Source organism: Odontesthes bonariensis, chromosome 6 (genome assembly GCF_027942865.1).
Source record: "Odontesthes bonariensis isolate fOdoBon6 chromosome 6, fOdoBon6.hap1, whole genome shotgun sequence".
Classification (NCBI taxonomy): Eukaryota; Metazoa; Chordata; class Actinopteri; order Atheriniformes; family Atherinopsidae; genus Odontesthes; species Odontesthes bonariensis.
The window spans coordinates 26215296-26237244 of record NC_134511.1 but is presented as its reverse complement, the minus strand read 5'-3'; the positions used below and the strand labels follow the sequence as shown (position 1 = coordinate 26237244).

At 41.0% G+C, this 21949-nt stretch overlaps 1 protein-coding gene across 4 annotated transcripts in view; it reads right to left on the bottom strand.

Moving 5' to 3' along the window:
- abca2 (ATP-binding cassette, sub-family A (ABC1), member 2) overlaps positions 1-21949 on the bottom strand; it is a 169942-nt gene that overhangs the window by 11249 nt on the left and 136744 nt on the right. For 2 of the 4 annotated variants that reach the window (XM_075468148.1, XM_075468152.1), the window contains 14 exons: positions 15495-15600; positions 15307-15418; positions 15120-15180; positions 14632-14806; positions 14396-14511; positions 14067-14214; positions 13602-13725; positions 10789-10921; positions 8402-8522; positions 8105-8283; positions 6621-6762; positions 4030-4164; positions 2569-2672; positions 2395-2487 (listed from right to left, as the gene is read on the bottom strand). In XM_075468148.1, coding sequence (XP_075324263.1) covers positions 2395-2487; positions 2569-2672; positions 4030-4164; positions 6621-6762; positions 8105-8283; positions 8402-8522; positions 10789-10921; positions 13602-13725; positions 14067-14214; positions 14396-14511; positions 14632-14806; positions 15120-15180; positions 15307-15418; positions 15495-15600 — 1749 coding nt within the window. Of the gene's footprint in view, positions 1-2394; positions 2488-2568; positions 2673-4029; positions 4165-6620; positions 6763-8104; positions 8284-8401; positions 8523-10788; positions 10922-13601; positions 13726-14066; positions 14215-14395; positions 14512-14631; positions 14807-15119; positions 15181-15306; positions 15419-15494; positions 15601-21949 lie in introns of those variants that run through there. The other 2 variants (XM_075468150.1, XM_075468151.1) reach the window with 2 other exon arrangements.

Genomic DNA, 21949 nt, shown 5'->3' with positions numbered 1-21949 from the left:
GATTCTCCTCCCCTACCTTCAGCAACAAAGCCTCCATCTTGAGACAACCTCACCAACATCTCCCACCAGTTCAGGACACACTGAGACCTCCTCTGCCTCCCTCTCCAGTCTGTCTGTCTCCAGCAGTCAGTTGAATTAGCAGCAAGAGACAGGGCTGTTGGTTCAGATGGTGTCAGCCTCAGGGTCCTGAAGGCCTGTGCCTTAAACTTTAGCCTCAGTCAAGAGAACAATCCAGTGCTGTGGGAGATATCCTGCTACCTAAAAAAATCTACAGACCAGTTGCCCTAACATCCCACATCATAAAAGTTCTGGAGAGGCAGTTATCGGCTCATCTAAATAGGCAAGTGTACATCTTTCAGGACCCACTAAAGTTTGCTTATCATCCTGGGGTTGCTGTTGAAGATGCTATCATTTATCATCTTCAGTGAGCCCACTCTCATCTGGACAAAGCAGGCAGCATAGATAAGATCATGTTCTTTGATTTCTCCAGAGCTTTTGATACAATTTAGCCTGCATTGTTGTGTAAGAAGCTTCAGAAATACCTCGCTCTCAGACTGCAGGTTTACTTGTGGTTCCCCTTTCTAAAAGTAGAATGGGAGGTAGAGCTTTTGGTTATCAGACCCCTCTCTTGTGGATCCAGCTGCAAGTATGCGTGCGGGAACCAGACATCCTCTCTACCGTTAAGTGTAGGTTTAAAACTAGTTTAAAACTTTTTTGATAAAGCTTATAGTTAAGAAGGGCTCGCGTGACCCTGAAACATCCCACAGTTATGCAGCTATAGGACTAGACCTCTGGGGAACCTCCCACTCACTTATCCTCACTCTGCTCTCTTTACTCTCCACTCTAAATTAAGCTGAATTTAAGTGAAAAAAAATCCATCCATCCATCCATTGTCATCTGCTTATCCGAGGTTTGGTCGCAGAGGCAACAGGTTCAGGAATGAAACTCCCCAGCGACTCCTGGGGGACCCCAAGGTGTTCCCTGGCCAGAAGGGATATACGATCCCTCAAGCTAGTCCTGGGTCTACCTGGTCCTTCTGCCAGTAGGATGTGCCTGGAAAACCTCCAAAGGGAGGCGACCAGGAGGCATCCTAACCAGATGCCCGAACCACCTTAGCTGACTCCTTTTGATGCGGAGGAGCAGCGGCTCTACTCTGAGTTCCCTCCAGATGGGCAAGCTCTTTAAAGCTGAGACCAGCCGCCCTCTGAAGGAAGCCCATTTCAGCCACTTGTATCTGCGATCTTGTTCTGTCACTCACTACCCAGATCTCGTGACCACAGGTGAGGGTTGGAACGACGATGGACCAGTAAATTGAAAGCTACATCTTCCAGTTTAGCTCCCTCTTTACCAAAACGGAGTAGAACAGTGCCCTCATTGCAGCTAAAGTAGCCCCAATCTGTCTGTCCATCTCTCGCTCTCACCTGCCATCACTCGTGAACAAGATACCTAGATACTTTACAAAGAATTACTGCGACAATAGGATTTCCCTAAATGCGACAAATTAAGCACTTTTTCATTTTACGTCATTTAATTTCATAAAAAAATTGTCAGACCATTCACAACCCCAACATGACACTAGCACTTCTTCACTATAGCAGCCTCTCCAAGCATGACAGCAGTAGGGCCAGTAAAAACATATTAGAAAGCACCTAAGACAAATAGTCTTAGGTGTTCACCAGGCCACCAAACTCCCAAGAAACTAATCTGATCACAATTGATGCCATCTGTCAGAAACAAGCCCAATCCTTGGACCCCAACCAACAAGGCTGAAATGATTAATAGCTGTCCTGCTACCTGACACTACTGAATACCTCCAGATTTTCTTTGCCCATGTCCTGACCGGTCAGAGCTGTTGTGGGGGCAAACTACTCAATATTCGGCGGGGATGTTATGTATATGTTATGACTGATCATTGTGTATTGATTTAAATGTGGCTTAAATATGTTTCCTGATTAACGAAAATAAAACATTTATTTGGAGGTCTTTTTCATACAGGTTACTTAATTCATATACATTTCTGAATTATTTATCAATGAATGGAAATGCGAGAATGTGATTCCTGAAAATAATGTTGGATGCATCTCACCTTGATGGAAGTTATTGGCACAACAGAAATTCAATAATGCTAAAGAGTGGAGCTCAACCTTTCCCTATTGCTTCAAGCAAAATGTCAGGTATCAACTTTGGAAATTTCCAAGTTAACAAGATACATTAAAAAAGTTTGCAAGGACATATCATACCATTTATATTGGTATTTACTTTGTCAAAAAGAACGACTACAGAAATACAGCGTATCTTACAAAAAATGTTAACATGTGCATAAACAATGGAACAAAGATTGCAAAAGGGATGCAGATTTGATCATTAAATTAAATAATATGGTGAAGCCCTGACCTGTTCTTTAAGTGCTGGATGCTGCCCAGGCATTTAAACCTCCCATTCACCATAATTCCCAGTCTAGTGCACAACGCCTCACACTCCTCCATGCTGCAAAGAACAACATGATATTATACACTGAACATAAAAAATTGAATTGGAGAAAGAAATTAAAGTGCGCATATAATACACCTGTGTGATGTCAGCACTACAGAGCGTCCGGTCTTGATTATGTCCAGGATCAAATTCCAAAGAAATCTGCGGGCCTTTGGGTCCATACCAGTGGTGGGCTCATCCTGCAAAATATAACAGAATACAGGTTTGAAACCTTAAGGTAACCCACAGTTTAGTGTCCAACATAGATTTGTAACTTTCAGACTTTCAGACTACCTGTCCATTGTTAAATATTCCCAATTAATTTTTTTCTAAACCTTTGCTATTCACTAAAGACCATATAACTACCCCAGAGATGAGACTTAAAAAAGGCAATTACCTAGAAAAAAAAGGTAAATGATTATTATTATCATTATCATTATGGCAATCAAAATTGGAAAAATATTGCTGCCAACTACAGCCATCATACCCCAAATCACAGCAACAGAGAGAGAAGATCAGAGCCTTTTTACAAATATAAACTACTCCATCTTGTGGGAAGCAGTTTTTGGACAGCCTAAGCAAGAGTCCTGGGAGGATGACTCTCAGATTTCCGGAAGGAAGCTGGTGCAAAAATTTGCCTGCAGATTCTCTGTTTAGTTTCAGGCGCTGTTACCAGTATGATGACATATTTAGACGGCAGATTTCTGTCTGATTATTAGACAGCGTGGCATATATTTCCATTGCTATGCTGATGATACCCAGTTGTACTTATCTATAAAACCAGATGAACCCAATAGGTTGGTCAGACTACAATCATGTCTTAAAGACATAAAGACCTGGATGACTCAGAACTGTCTGCTTCTAAATTCAGACAAAACTGAAGTCGTTATCTTTGGACCTGAGCGCTCCAGGGAGAAATTGTCTAGCTTTATAGTTAATTGTCATTATAGAGTAAATATGTAAGGCTAATGCGATGGACAAGAATGATCTTGTGTACTGGTCCTTATATGAGCAGAAGCCTCCGTTGCTTTGTTAGTATGTTGTGTAGAGGGTGGAGTTTCTTAAATACCAATACCATGTTCAAGCCTTTGTAATAGAATGCCCTGATCGAGCATATCTAATTCAACACAAAGATCCAACAGGAAAAGCATACAAAAACAAGACAGAGGAGATGATAGTGGATTTTAGGGGAACCAGGAAGAGATGGAGCTGCTCAACACAGTGAGCAATCGTACACACCCTCTAAATATCATGGTTAAACAACAATAAAGCCAATTTATAAAGTGTGTTTAGTTAGTCTTCTTCTGCTCCACTGCAACAAATAAAGGCACAGGAAGTCATCATGTCTAATAACTGTTATGAATTATCTATGCTGCAAAAATAATTTCCCTTTTTTTAGATTAATTAAGTGTTATTCAATTATAAATCAATTGTAAATCATCAGTACTATAAATCTAATTAAAGTGCGATACATAATAAAGTTTGACGAATTGATCTTTCACATATACCTCAGAGTTTATAGAGGCAGCACAGAAAGCATCTGTTCAAACTTCTTACCAGAAAGATGAGTGATGGGTACCCGATCAGGGCGATGGCAGTGGAGAGCTTGCGCTTGTTTCCTCCACTGTAAGTGCCAGCTGGTTTTTCTGCATACTGTGATAGCTCCAGCTTTTCTAATGCCCACTGCACCACCTAGGGAGGGTCAAAAAGAAGGCTTGGTGGTGCTGTAGTTAGTAATATCACTTTACAGCAAAAAGGCTCTGGTTTCCAACTCTATACATGCTTATTTACAGGACAAGTTTATAGTAGTGTCACAGTAGCTCACGCTGAGAACTACAAACCGGATGGACCAACTCGAAAACAGGCTCACGACTCACGAGGCTGCAGAAATTTCAACTTCTGCAGCCTCATCAGCTAAGTAATGGGTGAGAATGCTCAGGAATTTGGAGGTGAGATGGGCATCATCATGCCTATAGAAATTTCAACTTCTGCAGGCTCATCAGCTATTATGTAAGTAATCTTTCTCTTTCGTCGCCTTTTCGCCGGCAAGGTTCTAAGCAGCTTAGGAGGTCACGACGAGAGACCGGACGAGCGTGGGAGAATGAGCCAGGAGGCCGGAGAAGACTTGGTTCAACGCCTATAGAACGATAAGTAAAGAAAAGTGAACCAAGCGGTCCCTCACCATTGTCTGCGTGTGTGGTCTCTCACCTCTCAGTATCACCCGATTGAGTGCATGATCTCTGTCCCCCAAAGCAATCGCTTGAAGAGCAATCAGTGCAGAGCTGCAGTGCCGGAACAAAGGGAACGGATGGACGCCCCCCCCCCTTCGGATTACATTATCTCCTTTTTTTATTGTGACTTACAATCCACTTTTATTTCTTCTTTTTTTTACAATTTTATCATGCTATTGTAGGCATTTTATTTTTGTGTGGTTTTACTGTTTTAAATGAATTATTTTCCCTTATATTTCCCTCTTGTGGATGTGTCTTGTCTGTCTGTAGGGGAGCTGGGAGGAATTGGAGCCACTCACACCTGTAGTCCATCAACCATCTAGTACTCAAGGTGCTGTTTACACATACCCGGGTATTTTGATAAACGCATATTTTCTAACCTTCGTTTGCAAAAAAAACTAGGTGCACACAGCCCCGTTTTAAAAAAAAAACACGTCTACATTGATCCGCATAAATACGCTATCAAGAGCTGTTAAATTACGCCAAGCCTGACGGTGGCAGTGTTAGAACAATGAGAATTCCACACAAGCCAATCAGAAGCCTAATAGAGAACCGCTGACAGGAAGAACTTCCGGATCCTTTTCAAGAAGAAAATATGGCGCCAGGCTCATGTGTGTGGACGGATAGCGAGACTGAGCTACTTTTACACGTTGCGCTGGACTATAAAACTGCTAAAGCCGTGAAAAATGTCTTTGTTGTTCAATACATTGTATGACTGTAATTTTCAAAATCACACAAGCGAGTATAGCTCTCAACAACAGAAATGCTGCTAGTACCTACATGCTTGCCAGAGGAGAGAATGGCATTTTCACGCTAGCATCCTGCCAACATGGCGGATAAGGGCGGTGCTCTGTACTATGATGACAACTCCTCATTCCATTCCCAAAACTCCGTTTGTGTATAAACGAAAGGCACAAACGAAGGGAAAGGTCTTCGTTTATCAAAATACCCGGGTATGTGTAAACAGCACCCAAGATAAAAGACTGGCTCACTCCTCCACTTGTTGCCAGATCGTCAGCGTCCTTGTGCCTATTGTACGTCTAGCTCGTGTAGCTGCTGTACCTGAAAAACACTAAACTCTGTTTTTTGCTCTCCTCAGCTCAGCTCAGCTCAGCTCTGCTCTGCGGCTTCAGGAACCATCTTCGCCTCTCCTGAAGACACTAAGCTCTGTTCTACTTTCTGGATTCAAGCACCATCTTCGCCTCGTACCCTCTGGAAAATATCATAACAGCCCTGGAACTTGGAATACCCTTTTTTTCCTCCTGCTGGCAGTCCCTTTGTTCCTGCTCCCCCCTGCTATCGCGTGGACAAAATAAATTTAACTTTTTCCCACTCACCTACCTCTCGAGTCAGTTTGTCTGCATCATGGGCCCAATTTAGTGCCTGAACATGACAGAAGGCCAGATCGTTCTGTCATGTCATGCAAAGTCCTTATTAACAATTGAGATCTGTATTGGCTGGTGTGTTTTAATCCGATCGTGAGTAATCCGATCCAACCCAATTTCTTCTCAGATTAATTATTCTTATTGCAATTTAGCCAATTATCAGATCCTTTCAGTGCCATGTAACCCACTGACTGTGACAGTAGCACCAACTTTAACTATAAAATTATAGATAAACTTGTTGTTAGGTGTGTTGGTGTATGTTTAAGTGTAGGCAAGTGGAGTAAGGTTCCAAGGACTTGATATGTATAATGTCTCACCAGACAGAATTTTGTTTGTGAGGGCAAATTGCACATTTCACAGTCAGGACAACTTGACATCTCAACAACATTTTGGCCAATCTTCACTGTCTTCACTTTTATAAATGATGTTATATTGCATTACATTTACTCCTTAAACAGACACTTTTATCCAAAGCAAGTTTCATGTCAGTTACGATCCTCACAAGGCGTATCTGTGAGTTTGTGAGACCAACCTGACCCTGGTCCTTCCAAGGAATGCCACGGAGGCGAGTGTAAAGCTCCAGATGTTCCCTGGCAGTCAGATCATCAAAGAGAGCATCAAACTGCGGACAATATCCAATACTCTGCTGTACACGTAACAGGTCCTTCAGGATACTGCACACAAAAGCATTTCTTATCAGTCCCCAATAGTCACAAACTCATCCTAACTACACAGACATAAAGTTTCTGTTTGAAGTTACATACACTTCTAAAAGTTATAAATGTCGTGGCATTTCTGGGCTCTAAATATATTCTTAGAAATGTTGTTTTTCTAAGTCAAGATGACTGAACATTAACTTTTTTTTTTTTTTTTTTTACAAAAAATTGAGGAGGAGGTGTTCATTGGGAAGGACCTACCAATACCCATATTGGGCCTCCCTGTAATTCACAGACTGCAGATGATCCCTCAGTCCCATAATGTAGACAACGCAGAGACAAAGTTCCGCTCAACCTACTCAGATGTCTTTACAGGGTTAGGTAAACTTACAGGCGAATATAAGATTAAGAAGAACTCAATGGTGTGCAGACATGGCCCCTGTCTTTAATATGTCAAGTAAAATATGCCTTTGTGTAGCTATAACCCACTTAAACAAGAGTGTCATCAAAGAGAGACACATCTTGCCTGCAGTGGATGAGACGCTGGCCAAGCTGGAAGGAGCCAGAGCCTTCACAAAGCTTGACGCGACATCAGATTTCTTGCAGGTGCCACTCCACAAAGACTCAATGTTGCTGACCACGTTAATCACTCTACAGGCCACATACAGTGTATGGTGTACTTTGTAGGCAAATGTTTAACACCAAAAAATAAATAAATAATATCACAATAAACTGTTTGAAAAGAGAAATATATGTTATAAAAAGCATGTTCTGATTCGTTAAACCTAGAGGTACATTTGAGTAGGGTAGAAATGGCTCCAGTAAAGTATAATTTCTTCCATTCGCTTCCCTGTTTACACTTTTATGTTTACAAAATGATTTGAGTCAAGCTCACAAAGTTATCTAATAAGTCAGATAAACTGGGGAGTGGGAACACTGTTAAATAAATCCTAAGGTTCTTCAAAAACTGTTAAACTTTCAGCTAAAAAGGGGGAGACGTATTGGCCGGATATGGCTAGGTGGGGATGCATTGCATGTACTATATGTTGGATGAAATGAAGAAGAAGGATAAGAAAGTTGTCTCGTTGCATCCTGATGGTTGTGTCCTTGAGTACGGAATATAGAGGAACAATACAAATATAAGATTGTTTTCATAAGCATGTTTGTTTTAAAATCAGATACATCAATCAATGGGATTGTTATGCGTATTCGAGACTCAACTGGATTGTCTTAAATTAGAGTTTTTGATGTCATCTCAAGATTTCATGTGCTATAATGAAAAAAAAACTTGGCATATTTCAAAATAAACCCCAATTGTAGTATGTGGTAAGAATGCCATCACATTATTATTGACATTGACCTGTTTCCGTTAATGAAAGCCTCCCCTCCAGTGGTGCACTCGTCGCCTGTTAGCATCTTAAAGGTGGTGGTCTTTCCAGCTCCGTTTACCCCCAGCAACCCAAAACACTCGCCAGGCCGGACACCAAGACACAAGCGGTCCACTGCCAGGATGTGACCCATCTTCCTGGATTTATATATCTAATGAGAAGCATATGAGCATTTTCTGTGAAAGACTAAGACAATAAGCAAATTGATGCAGTTTGAAAAGCTACATTTTTTTGAAAAAAAAAAAAAAAAAAAAAAAAAAAAATCACACCTTTGTTAGGTTCTCAATCTTTAGCATGTCGTTATCAGCGTCTCCTCGCAGCACTCTTTGTCTCTCAAAGGCCACATCTATGTCATCATCGTCTATTGGCTGGCAGCTGACTGGCATCCTTCTGGATACATGCAAAAATTGACTTGAGTTACTGTATGTTTAAGTTAGGCCTCTGTCCTGCACTGTGCATTCGGCTGTCTATGCCAGTGATTACCTGCATCTCTTAAAATGACTTTTCCAAAAAACAGAAAAAAAGCAACAGGCTATGCTTATATAGCTATTGTACTTGTTCTAAAATTAACATGTAAATAAGAAGTGGAGCAGGTAATAAACGAAGATTCTATCTGTATAAGTTGTATGTATGATAGACATATATCAATATTTAAATAATTATTAATGTTTCTGGGCCTACATCTAGGATTGTTAAAAATTGTCTAAATTGACTCATCCTGCACAAAAACTTTCTACAACGAGTACAAATAGTATTGACAAACAGTATAATCAATGGGTTATGAGGTTAGATGATCAAAATAGAACAAAAGACAACTATCGAAAAAAAGTGTTGTTAACTGTATTTTATTCCCACTCTCAAAAATATCTATATCAGTCATCAATATAGTTGACAATATCAGACAATACCAGCCAAAAGTTTGGACACACTTACTCATTTCAAATGAAAAGACAGACTAAGTAGATGTGTCCAAACTTTTGGGAGACACTGTAACTCTAATAAAAAAGTAGATAACAGCAATAACCTAGACTGCATTATTTGTCTTTAACAAAGGGGTGCACGAAAATCTGGCAAGACTTATAACTAAAACTGTGTGTAAACAAATGCAGAAGTGTGCACATGTATTGTTTTTGCAAGATTTATAAAATATGGTATTGTTCTCTTTTATACATACATACATACATAAACCTGATTTCCACTCCCATTTTTAGCCAAAAATAGACGCGAACATTCTTCTATTTTGTCATTCTTTTTATCTTGGCATTGTTCACAGGACAACTGTTGGAGGAGGAAACTGGACTTTACTCTGAAAGACCATGGCTTCCTTTCCAGGTAGCCACACCACCTGATCCACTCAGTAAAACCCCCTGAAACCTCTTGCACACTCTGTCAGAGGTCACACAGCTCCTTCTGCTGCAGCGCCTCCCCCTCCTCCATGCATCTCTCCATGAGGTGGGAAAACAACTGAGTCAGGTTAATGTTAGTTTTGATCTTGCATGCAAACTAACAATCCTCCTTTTGTTTGATCTGGGACGTTTAAACACAAGTCAAACTAACATTTGAAGTCTTTGTTAACTAGATCTGGACGCAAGGATTCCAACATCCTACCCTGCATGGTCTGTCTGTCATGGTGTATCATTTTTGCCATTTGCTTTCACATACTGGCAAACGTGCTAAGACATACAAAGAGCCCAGAGATCTCTGGGTAACATGTGGGCCACACATCCGCATTGTTGTGGCTCCTCTGACAAATCCTGCTAACACATGACTTGATGAGTCACAGCTGCCATTATGTGTCCTTACCATTAGACGATCACAGCTGCCATTATGTGTCCTTACCATAAGACGATCACAGCTGCCATTTTGTCTCAGGGTCCTTCCCTGTTCTCCTAAACATACCTCCACACACACACTAACACACACATGCGCATGCAGACTAATGGTCTGTCTTCTATTGCTTGTTTATTTTGTACATAGTATTAGCTTAATAGACAATAGTGTTTATCAATGAAAGTACCATTGTACTAAGTGTAATAAATCCTGTTGTACCATTTGAAAGGAGAAGTCATTTGTGGTAATATTGTATGTTCACGAAGGTCAGTGCGCGGATTCTTTGCCTTCGTATCTGTTCTGTTCATGTCATATCTGTTCCAGATTGACATGTGTAGACCAACTGATTTTGAGACTTATACTGGGTGTTAGTTATTAGCTTCTGACGGTGCCCTGTCCGTAATAACTCAGGTAATACTGAATATTACCCGTCCTTGCACACTTATAACTGCTATTACACTATATATATATAAAACTACGACAACAGTGAAACGAATCAAATCTGAGTGATCTCACTGCTAAATTACAAAACATTAACAAGTGATAAAAAACTGTAAGTACAGAGTAAATGGCCTTGCAGACATTAAAAAGGAAAAAGGAAATGGTCAGACTATAAACCAGCAGCCAAAACTCGTATCTACTCGTGAAACATATCATGGGCAATGGCGGAGGACCGGCAACTCTTACTTTATATGAAACAGACAGCATATTTGCTGTTTCCTTTTAAAGAAAGCCCTGTGGAAGCCTGACAGACAATCTTGTGCCAAATGATCAGAATGATCCGTAATCTTATTCCCTTGTACACCTGGAAACAGAATTCACTTACGGTGGTTTCCTGAGGAAGTTGTACTGGCAGAGGATGGTGATGAGGAAGCCAATAAAGCCTTCGATTGTCATGGCAACAAGTCCTCGAGTCACAATATCCCATTCAAATGGAGACTTAACCTTGTCAAACTGTCCTGAAACATACATGTACATTTAATTAGTGCATGCTTTCTGACTTAGAAAACAATCATGCTGGCTGTTCTAGTGTTAAGTGAGATTAATTGGTAAACCATCTCACCTTTTTGTTGGATTTCAAATTTGTTAGGAATAGCACTTTGTTAGAAGATTCACTCGAAATCTTAAAATGCTTATCAGTCCAGTACATCTATTATATTATATTCTGAAATAAGCCACTAATGCAAATACTAAATAGAATAAATATTGAGTCAAACTTCTTATGCTAAACATAAAAACATTTCATTCAAAATTTCTGTGGAGTAGGTGATGTAATTTTATATTCAAACAATGTTTTTTTTTTAAGGAAAAAGTAACAACATAAAAGTTAGGATGCAGTTTAAACTGTATATAGATCAATTAAATCAAAGCAAATTAAATTAGATTAACAAATCATCTACTTCAACCCAAGAGAAATTACAATACTAAAGTGATCTTTTTTTTCCATCCATCATTATAACCTGTCATTATGTATGGTCATTGCTGCTGACCATACAAGATGACTTATTTTCGTTCCGTGTTGCAATGGAGTTGAAGAAGCCCCATATAAGCAAATTGTGTTTTTTCAACACTATATTATTGAGAGGAGTCAGATGAGGTGGCTCGGGCATCTGGTTAGGATGCCTCCTGGACGCCTCCCTGGTGAGGTGTTCCGGGCCCGTCCCACTGGGAGGAGGCCCCGGGGAAGACTCAGGGCACGTTGGAGAGACTATGTTTCTCGGCTGGCCTGGGAACGCCTCGGGGTCCCCCCAGAAGAGCTGGAGGAAGTGGCCGGGGACAGGGACGTCTGGGTTTCTCTGCTCAAGCTGCTGCCCCCGCGACCCGACCCCCGGAGAAGCGGAAGATGATGGATGGATGGATGGATATATTATGTTGAGGGTGGGCAGTATTGTTCATTCAGCATTATTTTTTGGACAGTCAACTTCAGCGCAGTCCCCAACACAGAGACAGCCTTCTTGAGCAGTTTGTTCAGTTTCTTTGAGTCACTAGCTCTAATGCTGCTGCCCCAACAGGTGGCTATAAGTGAAGTGAAGACTTATAGAAGAGCAAGAAGTGCAAGCTGCATGCAGGTCTGCAACATTTTGGTGCAGACGTCTGTTTTGTCTTCTTGAAAGCATTTCCAGTCTAGTCTGTTGCCCAGGTAAACTCCCAGATATCTTAAGTCCTAAACCACCTCCACCTCTTTTCCCAGGATGGAGATTGAGTTTGGCTAACACCTGGTCCTCCCGAAATTCACAATCATCTCTAGTTGTGTTTGTATTCAAGATGAGATGATTGTTTCCACAACATGACACAAAGCGATCAACCCGTTCCCCGTTCTCATCCTCTTGTCCATCACTGAAACACCGAGCAACTGCACAGTCATCTCAATATTTATGGAGATGACAGGAGACATACTGGAAGTTTGTACTGAGGGAAGAGAAAGGGTGATAGTGCAGTCCCCTGTGGTGTTCCTGTGTTGCTGGCCACCGTCTCAGTCAAACAGTTGGAATGAGATGTTGGTGAGGCTGTGTTAAAGGGGAACTGCGGTATTTTCAACATTAAGCCTCTTTTCTGAGTCGTCTGCAATGTTTTAGAACCCCCCTTCTTTTGATGTTTACTGCTGTCTCCGGTATTTGCCTAATTTTGATTCTTCTCAACCTGCTTCAGAATGGCAAGTCATGCGCATGTCTAGAAAGGTCCGTAAAAGCACCATAAACGTCCGTTTTCAAAATAATCAACTCACCGGAGTGGTAACTGGTGTGCACTGGTAATCCATATCAAATTTCGTGGCGAAAAGTTGCTTCTGTCGTGTTTTATTTGACAGCTCGTTCATGCTCGCACTATTTTCTTAGCGGGGGTAATATCAACGAACATCCAGTACAAAATGTCAAACAGAGGCAGCCACACAGACAACCGCTTTGCAGCCTTTTTCTGATGAACGCCAGATCACTCGTCAACAAGATGGATGAATTGAGGCTACAGGTGGCAACTAATAACGGCATGAAGGACAGTTGTATTCTTCTGACCTGGCTTCATCCATTCATCCCAGACTTTGCTATCAAGTTTAACAGGCTACACAGTACAGCGTCATGACAGGACAAGGGACTCTGGTAAGGGGGGGGGGGGGGGGGGCTCTGTGTTTATGTCAGCAACAACTGGTGTACTAGAATTTTTTTTTAAAGACTATCAGAAGATCTGCAGAACAATACCCCAAGACCATTTCATATGATTACAAAAGAATCTTGCTCCATGTAAGCTAAATATAAAGTGTGTGTGGCTTAATACATTTACATAGTACTGTATATATGCTCATTCTGAATTTGATGCCAGAAACACATTTTCAAAAGAAAAAGGACAGGGGCAAGAAAAGAGTAGAAATTTTTTTGTGCAATTCACCTCTGTGAAAGACAAAGTAAGAATGATGTTTTTCAAATGTAAAATTGCGAAATATTTGGAGACGTTACCATTTACAGCACATCATATCATTAAAGTTTCAAAGTTTCACATTTATGTAATCTGATGCATGCTTTAATTGTGGAACTGAATTTTGATATTTGAAAATAATAACAGTGGGAACTATTTAAGAGTTTATTATTTAACCCTCATTCTGCATCTACATCAATCTGTGTGTAACAGCTTGGTAATAGAACCAAATACCTATTTTGGCGTAGTACTCGTTGAGGTACTCGTTGTAAGCCATCTCCATCAGGCCATGTCCCAGGTTATAGTTGGGGAAAATAAGGAAACAGGACTTCAGATAGCTGTTGACTTTTTTCAGATCCTGAGGGAGAAGAGGGTTGTCAAAAACTAAATACAGAAAACAATCAAAGTCTGCTGCCTTATGGTGGCAAACTGAGCAGTGGATATAGTAACTATATGGTAAGATTTTATTTTTTCCAGTTTATTATCTCTTAAGCCAGAGAAAGTTGTCCAAAATCTTATTCATCTTTCACTGAAATTAATAACACTTTACTAACACCAAAGGGTAATTTTACATCATCACATTATGAATTAATTCAGAGAAAAATAATATTGTAACCTCTAGCGTATTAACTTTTAACAGTTCATTTTAAGGATTTGTTTTACAAACTGCAGCATCTGATGTTGCAATTAAAACAGCACCTTGTCGTGTTCAAAGAGCTGGAGGAGGAAAGTGGCAACAGTTGCTGTGATGCCGATGAAGAGGTTGATGACTATTAGGAACACATAAGCTGTACTGGGAACTTCAAACCAGAAAGATGCTGGGTACATAATTGGAGTGATGGACCATCTGTAAAGAAAAGCTCAGATGGGTACACAATGTATTAAGATTTTTTTTTTAATTAAAAGAAATAATTTATTTTGCTGTAGACACAGGCCAAGAGCCAAGTTGATGAGCAAATTCAAATTATGGATTACAATATCAGATTATGATGGCTCATAAAAAAATTCTGTATGTCCAAATGTCTCACCCATAGAGAAGAAAGAGGGAGAGAACAGCAGGGAAGTTAGTTGGGGAGGTGTAGGCTGGCAGGTCAAACACAAAAAGAATAATAACACAGCATGTGGCAGGTACCAAGTAATTCAGCTGAGGAAACACAAGAGAAAAGAACATATTCAGAACTGGACAAATATTGCAATGTTTACATCTTCTAACAGAGACTTCAACTTTAGTTCGCATTAGTCACAATCATTATATCCTCCATACCATGTCCCAGATATAGTTGGCTAGCCAGTAGATGACTGGGTCACAGCCACTGACAAACTGCAGGTGTTTGGCCTTTGTTGATTTCTCCGCTACCAGAAACACTACGAAGCTAGCTGGTACAAAGGACATGGCTACAATGATGAAGATAGCAATAACCACATCAGTGCCCTGGAGCCTGGAGACAAAGGAGAGAGTAGAGGAAATTGATTTGCCCAAACTGACTTTTACTGACTGTCAAACCTACACAACACAAGCCCCAAGTTAATATTAGGTCCTTTGAATTATGTGAGAGCTGTTAATCACTTCCTTTAGCAGACACAGTCCCAGCTTTAAAACCTATTTTTCATGATCTTAAATAAATTCTATTATATTCATTATAAATTCATCAATTCAAAAACTAAATGTGGTGAATAACACATTTGTTTGTAATGAGACAAACTCAGAACACTTGTGTGCTTTTCACAGACTAGTGCTGTTGAGGAACTTACAAGTAGTCCAAAGAGAGGCTGGCACTGGTTCGATTCATTGGGTGGTTTGTCAGTGTAATACCTGTAAAAAACCATTCACAAAACAGAATAATCTAGTTTGGAATATAATAATAACCATGACGGGAGCTGATGTAAAACACACACCATAATTTATTAATACTGTGGATGATTTGCTGTATATCTTTACCATAAGCAGCAGGGTTGCCCTTGGATGAAGGCAAGTTGGCACGCAGGATGGCGTTGTTGAGGACATTCAGATATGTTGGCATGCTGTGGTAGCCTTTGTTGTTGTATAGAACCTAGATATAAGAGGTGACTTTGTAAGAGATATGCTATCTTGTAACTGTTCAGTTCAGACTTGGTGCTTGGTCTTACCTGAGCAGATCTCCGTACTGCTATCTTGCGCACCATTGGAGGTATCTTTCTTCCAAAGGATGCAGGAACTGATTTCTGGATGTTTCCCACTGTTAAACCACCATATCTGTTACAAAGTAAATGTACAAAAAAATTTTAAAATCTTATTCTGTGCTTATGACTGTTGGTATTGCTTTTGTTTAATTTTTTTTCCCACCACAATCTGTTGATTCTTTTTGTAAAATATTCCAGCAAAGAGAGAGCTTAAGATAGTCAATGACTTGGTAGATACATAGATAATTCAGGGTATTGTTAGCCCGATTCTGTCATTGGAAGCCCAAGAACAAGCTGGAGAAATCTTAAAGCAAACAAAGTATTTATTAGTGGTCACATGTAAAGTATGGCAGCACTGGACAGTGCTCTGGCAGGAAATCCGTCAGCCCGAGCCCCAATATCCGGAAACATTTCATATTTATCTTCACATTTATCTGACAGAGGTTGTACTTACACGCGACCAAGTATAACTGGCAAGTTATTAGTGACATGAGCACCTCAACCTGGTTGAGGTCTAAAGGCCTCATTGAGTGATACCCTAAAGAAAAAAATTAAATATGCAGGCACAGACACAGAAAAGGTGAAGAAGAATTATTAAAAAAAATAAAAAGAGCCTTCTTGGTGTAGCAAATTCAGTAAATAAAACAATAAAAATCAAGGTTTTCCAATGGAATAGTACCTCTATATACCTCATACTTTTTTTGCCCATTTTTCCTCAATGTTGTTTTTCCGAGCAGCAATAGTATTTGATTAACCGATTAGTTGATAGGGCCTTTCTGTGGGGAGTTTGCAGGTTTACCCTTTGTATGTGTTGACTTTATCCGACAGACCATAAAACATGAATGTAAGGTTGGTGATTTTAAATTGACCATAGGTATGAGTGTGAGCTTGCTTGGTTGTTTGTTTCTGGCCCTACCTAATCAGCAGTTAGGAGGCCCCAGCCTCCCCATGACCCTGAACACGATAGTGGAAAGAAAATCACTAATTAAATGAACAGCTGTCTGACATAAAAATATCCCATCTTTGTCTCTGAAATATTTTAACAATATAATTTAATTTATATTTTCATCATAGACAAACAATTAATCTAATGTGCAGATTCAAAATGTATTAAGATAACAGTTATGTCATGTTAGGTCTCGATTAGGACCATCTAATTGTGCTTAAACAGATTAAGACTTTGAAGACTTAGATTCTACACAAGTCCCAAATGTACTCATCAAGAGCAGGGGTCGGCAACCTTTAACACTCAAAGAGCCATTTGGACCCGGTTTCCACAGAAAAGAGAACACTGGGAGCTGCAAATACTTTTTGATATCTAAAATGAAGATATTATTTTGTATAAAACAACTATAGTGTGTTGCTTACGAAATCCAAGAAGTGCTACAGAGAAATTTAATTTAATTTATGTAATGAACACATTTTGAACATTTTGAACTCTTAAATAATAATAAAGAAAAACACGCCAAGTTGAAGGTCTCTTTCTCACCACAAATTAGGCATGCTGGTAAGCCAGTCTCGTCAGAGGTAAATGCAAATGAATCTGCCCAGGCATCATTAAGTGTTCTATTTTCTTCAGATATTTTCTTACATTTCTCCATACTTGGCCAACCTGGGGTTGAAAGTTTCGATAAATGCACAGCATTTTGGCGGGCTTATACTGGCTTTCGGCGAGTGTGACGCATATTTTGAATGACGAAAAATAATAAAAAATTATTTTATTTTAATATTTCAAGATCACAATCTTCCAATTTAGAACTACAATAAAAAAAAAAAACGAACTAAAACAAATAAAATACACTTCAATTGGATACTTTTTAATCCAAGCCACGTGGAGCCGCAGAATAAGGATGAAAGAGCCGCATGCGGGGCTGCCGACCCCTGCTCTAGATATATTAGGATTCTAGGCCTATAGCAGCTATAGCAGTGGCCTATGGGATGTTTAAGGGTCACCTGAGCCATCGCTAACTATAAGCTTTATCAAAAAGGAAAGTTCCAGAGGGTGTCTGCTTCCCGGACATATACTGGCAGCTGGTTCTGCAAGAGAGGGGCCTGATAACTGAAGGCTCTGCCTCCCATTCTACTTTTAGAAACTCTGGGAACCTCAAGTAAACCTGTAGTCTGAGAGCGAAGTGCCCTTTTAGGAAAATATCTAACAATGTGATCTTTAAGATATGATGGAGCTTGGCCATTAAGAGTTTTATATGTGAGGAGAAGAATCTTAAATTCTACTCTGAATTCTGAAATATGATCTTTGCTGTTAGTTCTCATCAGAACTCTGGCTGCAGCATTTTGGATCAGCTGTGTCACGTTCATGGGGTTTTTCCCCATGTTTTTAGTTCTGTGTTTTAGGTCAGGTCTTAGTTTTTAAGTTCATGTTTAGTTAAGTCTTGCCATGTTTTGCCATTATTTCCTCAGTCCCCATGTTCAGGTCATCAGCTTCACTTCCCTCACCTGTGTTTTCCCCATCAGCTGTACTCACTCACCAATCACCCTCCACAGTACTTAAGGCTGAGTTATACTTCTTTTAACTGCCCTTGCGCTTGCGTCTTGCGCGTATGTTAATGGCTCGAGACGTTTATACTTCATTTTGCTTTGCCGGCGCTTGCGTGTGCTGCGTGGCGATTCACCGCCAGGACAGTAGGTGGAGTAGCGGGTTTTTTCAATGACAAGCCTACTACGATGAAAGGAAATTCACCGCCAGGACCTCTTCGAGTGATTCATGCTTCTTCTTCTTGTAAATAGCCGGTATTTTGTCAGATTTTCAACACCTTGGGGGTCTAAACGACTACTTTCTCGCCTGAAAATGTTTCAAATGTTGCTAAAGTTATATATTTACAGAGTTTATAGCTTAAGGGAAATCAGCTTTTCAGGCTGGCTGATTTCGGCTCGGACAGGAGTGAAGTGCACTGTGTGTAAACGCTCTGCATACTGTCAGATCGATGAGTATGCCGTTTTCAAGTAGTAGGCGGTTTCGAACACAGCCAGTGGCTTGTGCTTGCGTCTTGCGTGAAGTTTAGAAAATTGAGGTGACACACGCAAGCACGCAAGGGGGGGCTTGCAACCGCGCAAGGGCTTGCGTTGCGTCTTGCGTTGCGTCTTGCGTTACCGACTATAAACCAGGCTTTAGTCTCCCCGTTTGTTCATGTTCATTGCTGGATCCTCACCCGTCACTGTCTCAACCAAGTTAAGCATTTTAAGTAGAGAGAAGACTGGGAGACGCCGACACAAAGTGCATTGCAATAGTCTAACCTTGAACTTATTAGGGTATGGATGGCTTTCTCAAGGTCATGACGGCTTAAAAACATTTTAACTTTGGCCAGGAGACGCAACTGGAAAAAACTAGTCCTGACGACATTGTTAGTTTGTTTGTCCAACCTCAGATGACTGTCAAAGGTCACTCCCAGATTTCTGACGGTTGAACTAAGCTTTGAAGACAAGGTGCCAAAGCCAGCCGTCACAGTGTCCCCAAACACAATGCATTCAGTTTTGTCATCATTTAAATGAAGAAAGTTTTGGGCCAACCACTGCTTAATATCAAGAATACAATTAAACAAAGAACATTGTGCAGTTGGAGAAAATGTCTCCTCATAGTCCACATCCATCTCTTGACTGTATCCTTTGGCTACTGAAGTGTATGGACCCACAGGCAAAATGGGGCCTAAAGGCACATGAGGAAATCTGAACTGAGTTCATTGAGTCCACAGACAAAATGGACGAACCAGAGTGTAATGAGTCCACAGCTGGTTAATTTCAAGACGCCTCCGCACGTCTCCGTGCAAGACACTGAGATACACTGAAAAACAAACTCTTAAATAGTTTTACCCAAATAAGGTAGATTTGATATGGGACCGTACAGTCAGACCATATCTTTTGGCTTTACGCCTGGACCAGTGGCCTTGAATCTTCTTTAAAAGTAAGGGACTTTCTCTCCCCAGGCAGAGAGTTTTTCGATTTGACCACAGGCTCTCCCGGGAAATGCATTTTCTGTAACTGAGACGGACCTGATGACAGAAATAAAGATTTCTTTTGTTCGACTACGTCCGTTTCAGCAGCTTTCTTCATCACTCATTTTTTACACCGGTTTTTGAAGACGACCTCTCTCAGAATTTACTACACTACATATCGTGCTTTGTATTTTTCTGATCCGTCAACATCATTCTTAACTCTTTCGGTGCCATTGACGTCTATAGACGTCAATTTAAAAGAAAAAATGATGACTGCCAAAGACGTCTATAGACGTCAATTGCGTTTTTTAACGGAGCGGGCTGGGGAACAATCTAGCGGAGTTTGTCACTAAATCTTAGGCTTGTAAACACTAAACAGAGAATATACTGGCAAAATTACCCGCGAGGTGGCAGCAGTGCCACTTTGCACAAAAAAAGAAGCTCGTTTTCTCAGTTTTTTTGGTCAAACAGCTGTTTTTGGTGAAACCAACCTATGTTCTACTGTCTATTACTAAAGGACTGAAAATGGAATGCCTCTTTTCTATTTGCCGCCTTCTGAGGTAAATATCAACATTAACTTTTTCCACAGGCTAATAAATTTGAAAATAAAATAACTATGAATAAATCAACAATTCAGGCCTTTTTACTGCTCAGTTTGCAACACACTGATCTAATCTGATGTGCCCAAGCCAGATACCTGGCATCTTTTCTTGGATGCTAGTTCATTAATGTCGGGGTTCAGGCTTTGAGCTGAGGCAACCTTCATTATCGAACGAAGGTGTTCATCAGTCAGACGTATCCTGTGAGACGTTTTCGTCATCTTCATTGAGGAGAAAAGTTGCTCACATAGATAAGTGCTGCCGAACATGGAGAGCAATTGAGCAGTTTGGGTGCGGAGCTGAGGCATTGTGTCAAGGATGAATTGTGGAAACTGTGCGGCGCCAACAGCATCATACTTTGACTTCAGCGTGTCATCACACTGGAGTTCAATCAGCTCCATTTGGAGGTTAGTTGGTGCTTTTTCCACATCAACTGCGAAGGGATTACTAAGCAGTTCAGATCTACATTTCTGACCATCAAAGTCGCCAAATCGCTGGCTAAACTCAGCGCTGAGTACACTGAGTTTTTCAGCAAACTGTGCGCACACGGCGGTAGAGATCTGCGTTTTTATGGTTTGGCAGCAGGGGAAATGGCCAAGGTTTCCTTGCAGCAGCTGCTTCTCCCACAGGCAGAGTTTAGTTTTAAAAGCTCTCACTGACGAGTACATATCTGTGATGATGCGGCCCCGCACCTGGTGCCATCAGCCAACTCCACGCAGTGTGTTTCAGCCTGGAAACTGTCGTCGAACTTTTTGATGATATGTGAAGTTGCCCCCGTATCGACCATCAGGCCTGTTGCTCTGACACCACGTCTAGGCTGGCCCTTTGCATCCTCGTTGCTGCACCGGAATGCGTACTCCTTGTTGCGCTCTTCCTCAGAAACAATCCGTGCTTCGTTGCGCCGCTGTCTCCGTCTGCAGTTTGCGTCTCGATGTGTGGTGCTTTTTCAGTGACTGCACCACTGCTTTCGCCGACATGCTCTGGCTTTGTGTCCACCTAAAGCACACTATGTCCGCCCTCTCAGCTCCCCGGTCACTTGAACTTGTCGAGGCAGGTCCCGCATTCACCTGCAGCCGCTTTTTCATGACATTGTCGTTGGACGCTGCTGCGCTCATTTTTTCCGTATCTTCGCAGCTGCGCAGTTTGGTTTTGAATTTGACAAAAGTCATTTTCGCCTCGCTTTGAGTGACATGAATTGCGAATGGTTTGAATGACTCTGGCAGTCCCTTTAAAATCATTGCTATTAGCAGCCCATCGCTCAATGTCTCATTGGCATTCCTTAATGCTGCGTTGGCTGATTCCGCGCGTAAAACGTGTTCAGTCACACTCTCACCACTCGACTTTTGAAGTGAAGTCAGTTCTGTATACGAATTTTAATACGTGGTTTTCCTTTATCTGCATAGTAGTCTCTCAAAATATGCAAGGCTTTCCGCCCATCGTCCGCCGCTTCTCTCATGACCAGCGACAAACTTTTATCATCCAGGAACTGGATTAGCTCCGCATGTGCTTCTGCATTTTTTGCTGTGTCATCTGTGGCTTCTTCTACCTCTTCTTCCCTACTGTCATCCAAATAGTCTGTTTTAGCCCTTGCAATCGAAGGTGGCCCAAAAATTTTGTCTCCCACAGTTCTTTTCATCTCCGTCAAAAACTAGCCGACACCAACGGCTGCTCTGTGGCCTGTTTCCTCATGGTGCTAGCCTAGCCTTCTAATTCTAACCAGACACGCTGTTCGTCGCTACGTTTCTCTCGGCGGTAAATCGCTGAATACTGTCTCTGGATAACTCTGGGCCCATAACCTGTTAGCAGAGTTTAAATACTTACATGAGTACCCAGTGCTAGACGAAAAGAATTACGGAGGAATAAATTCTCACCAAGA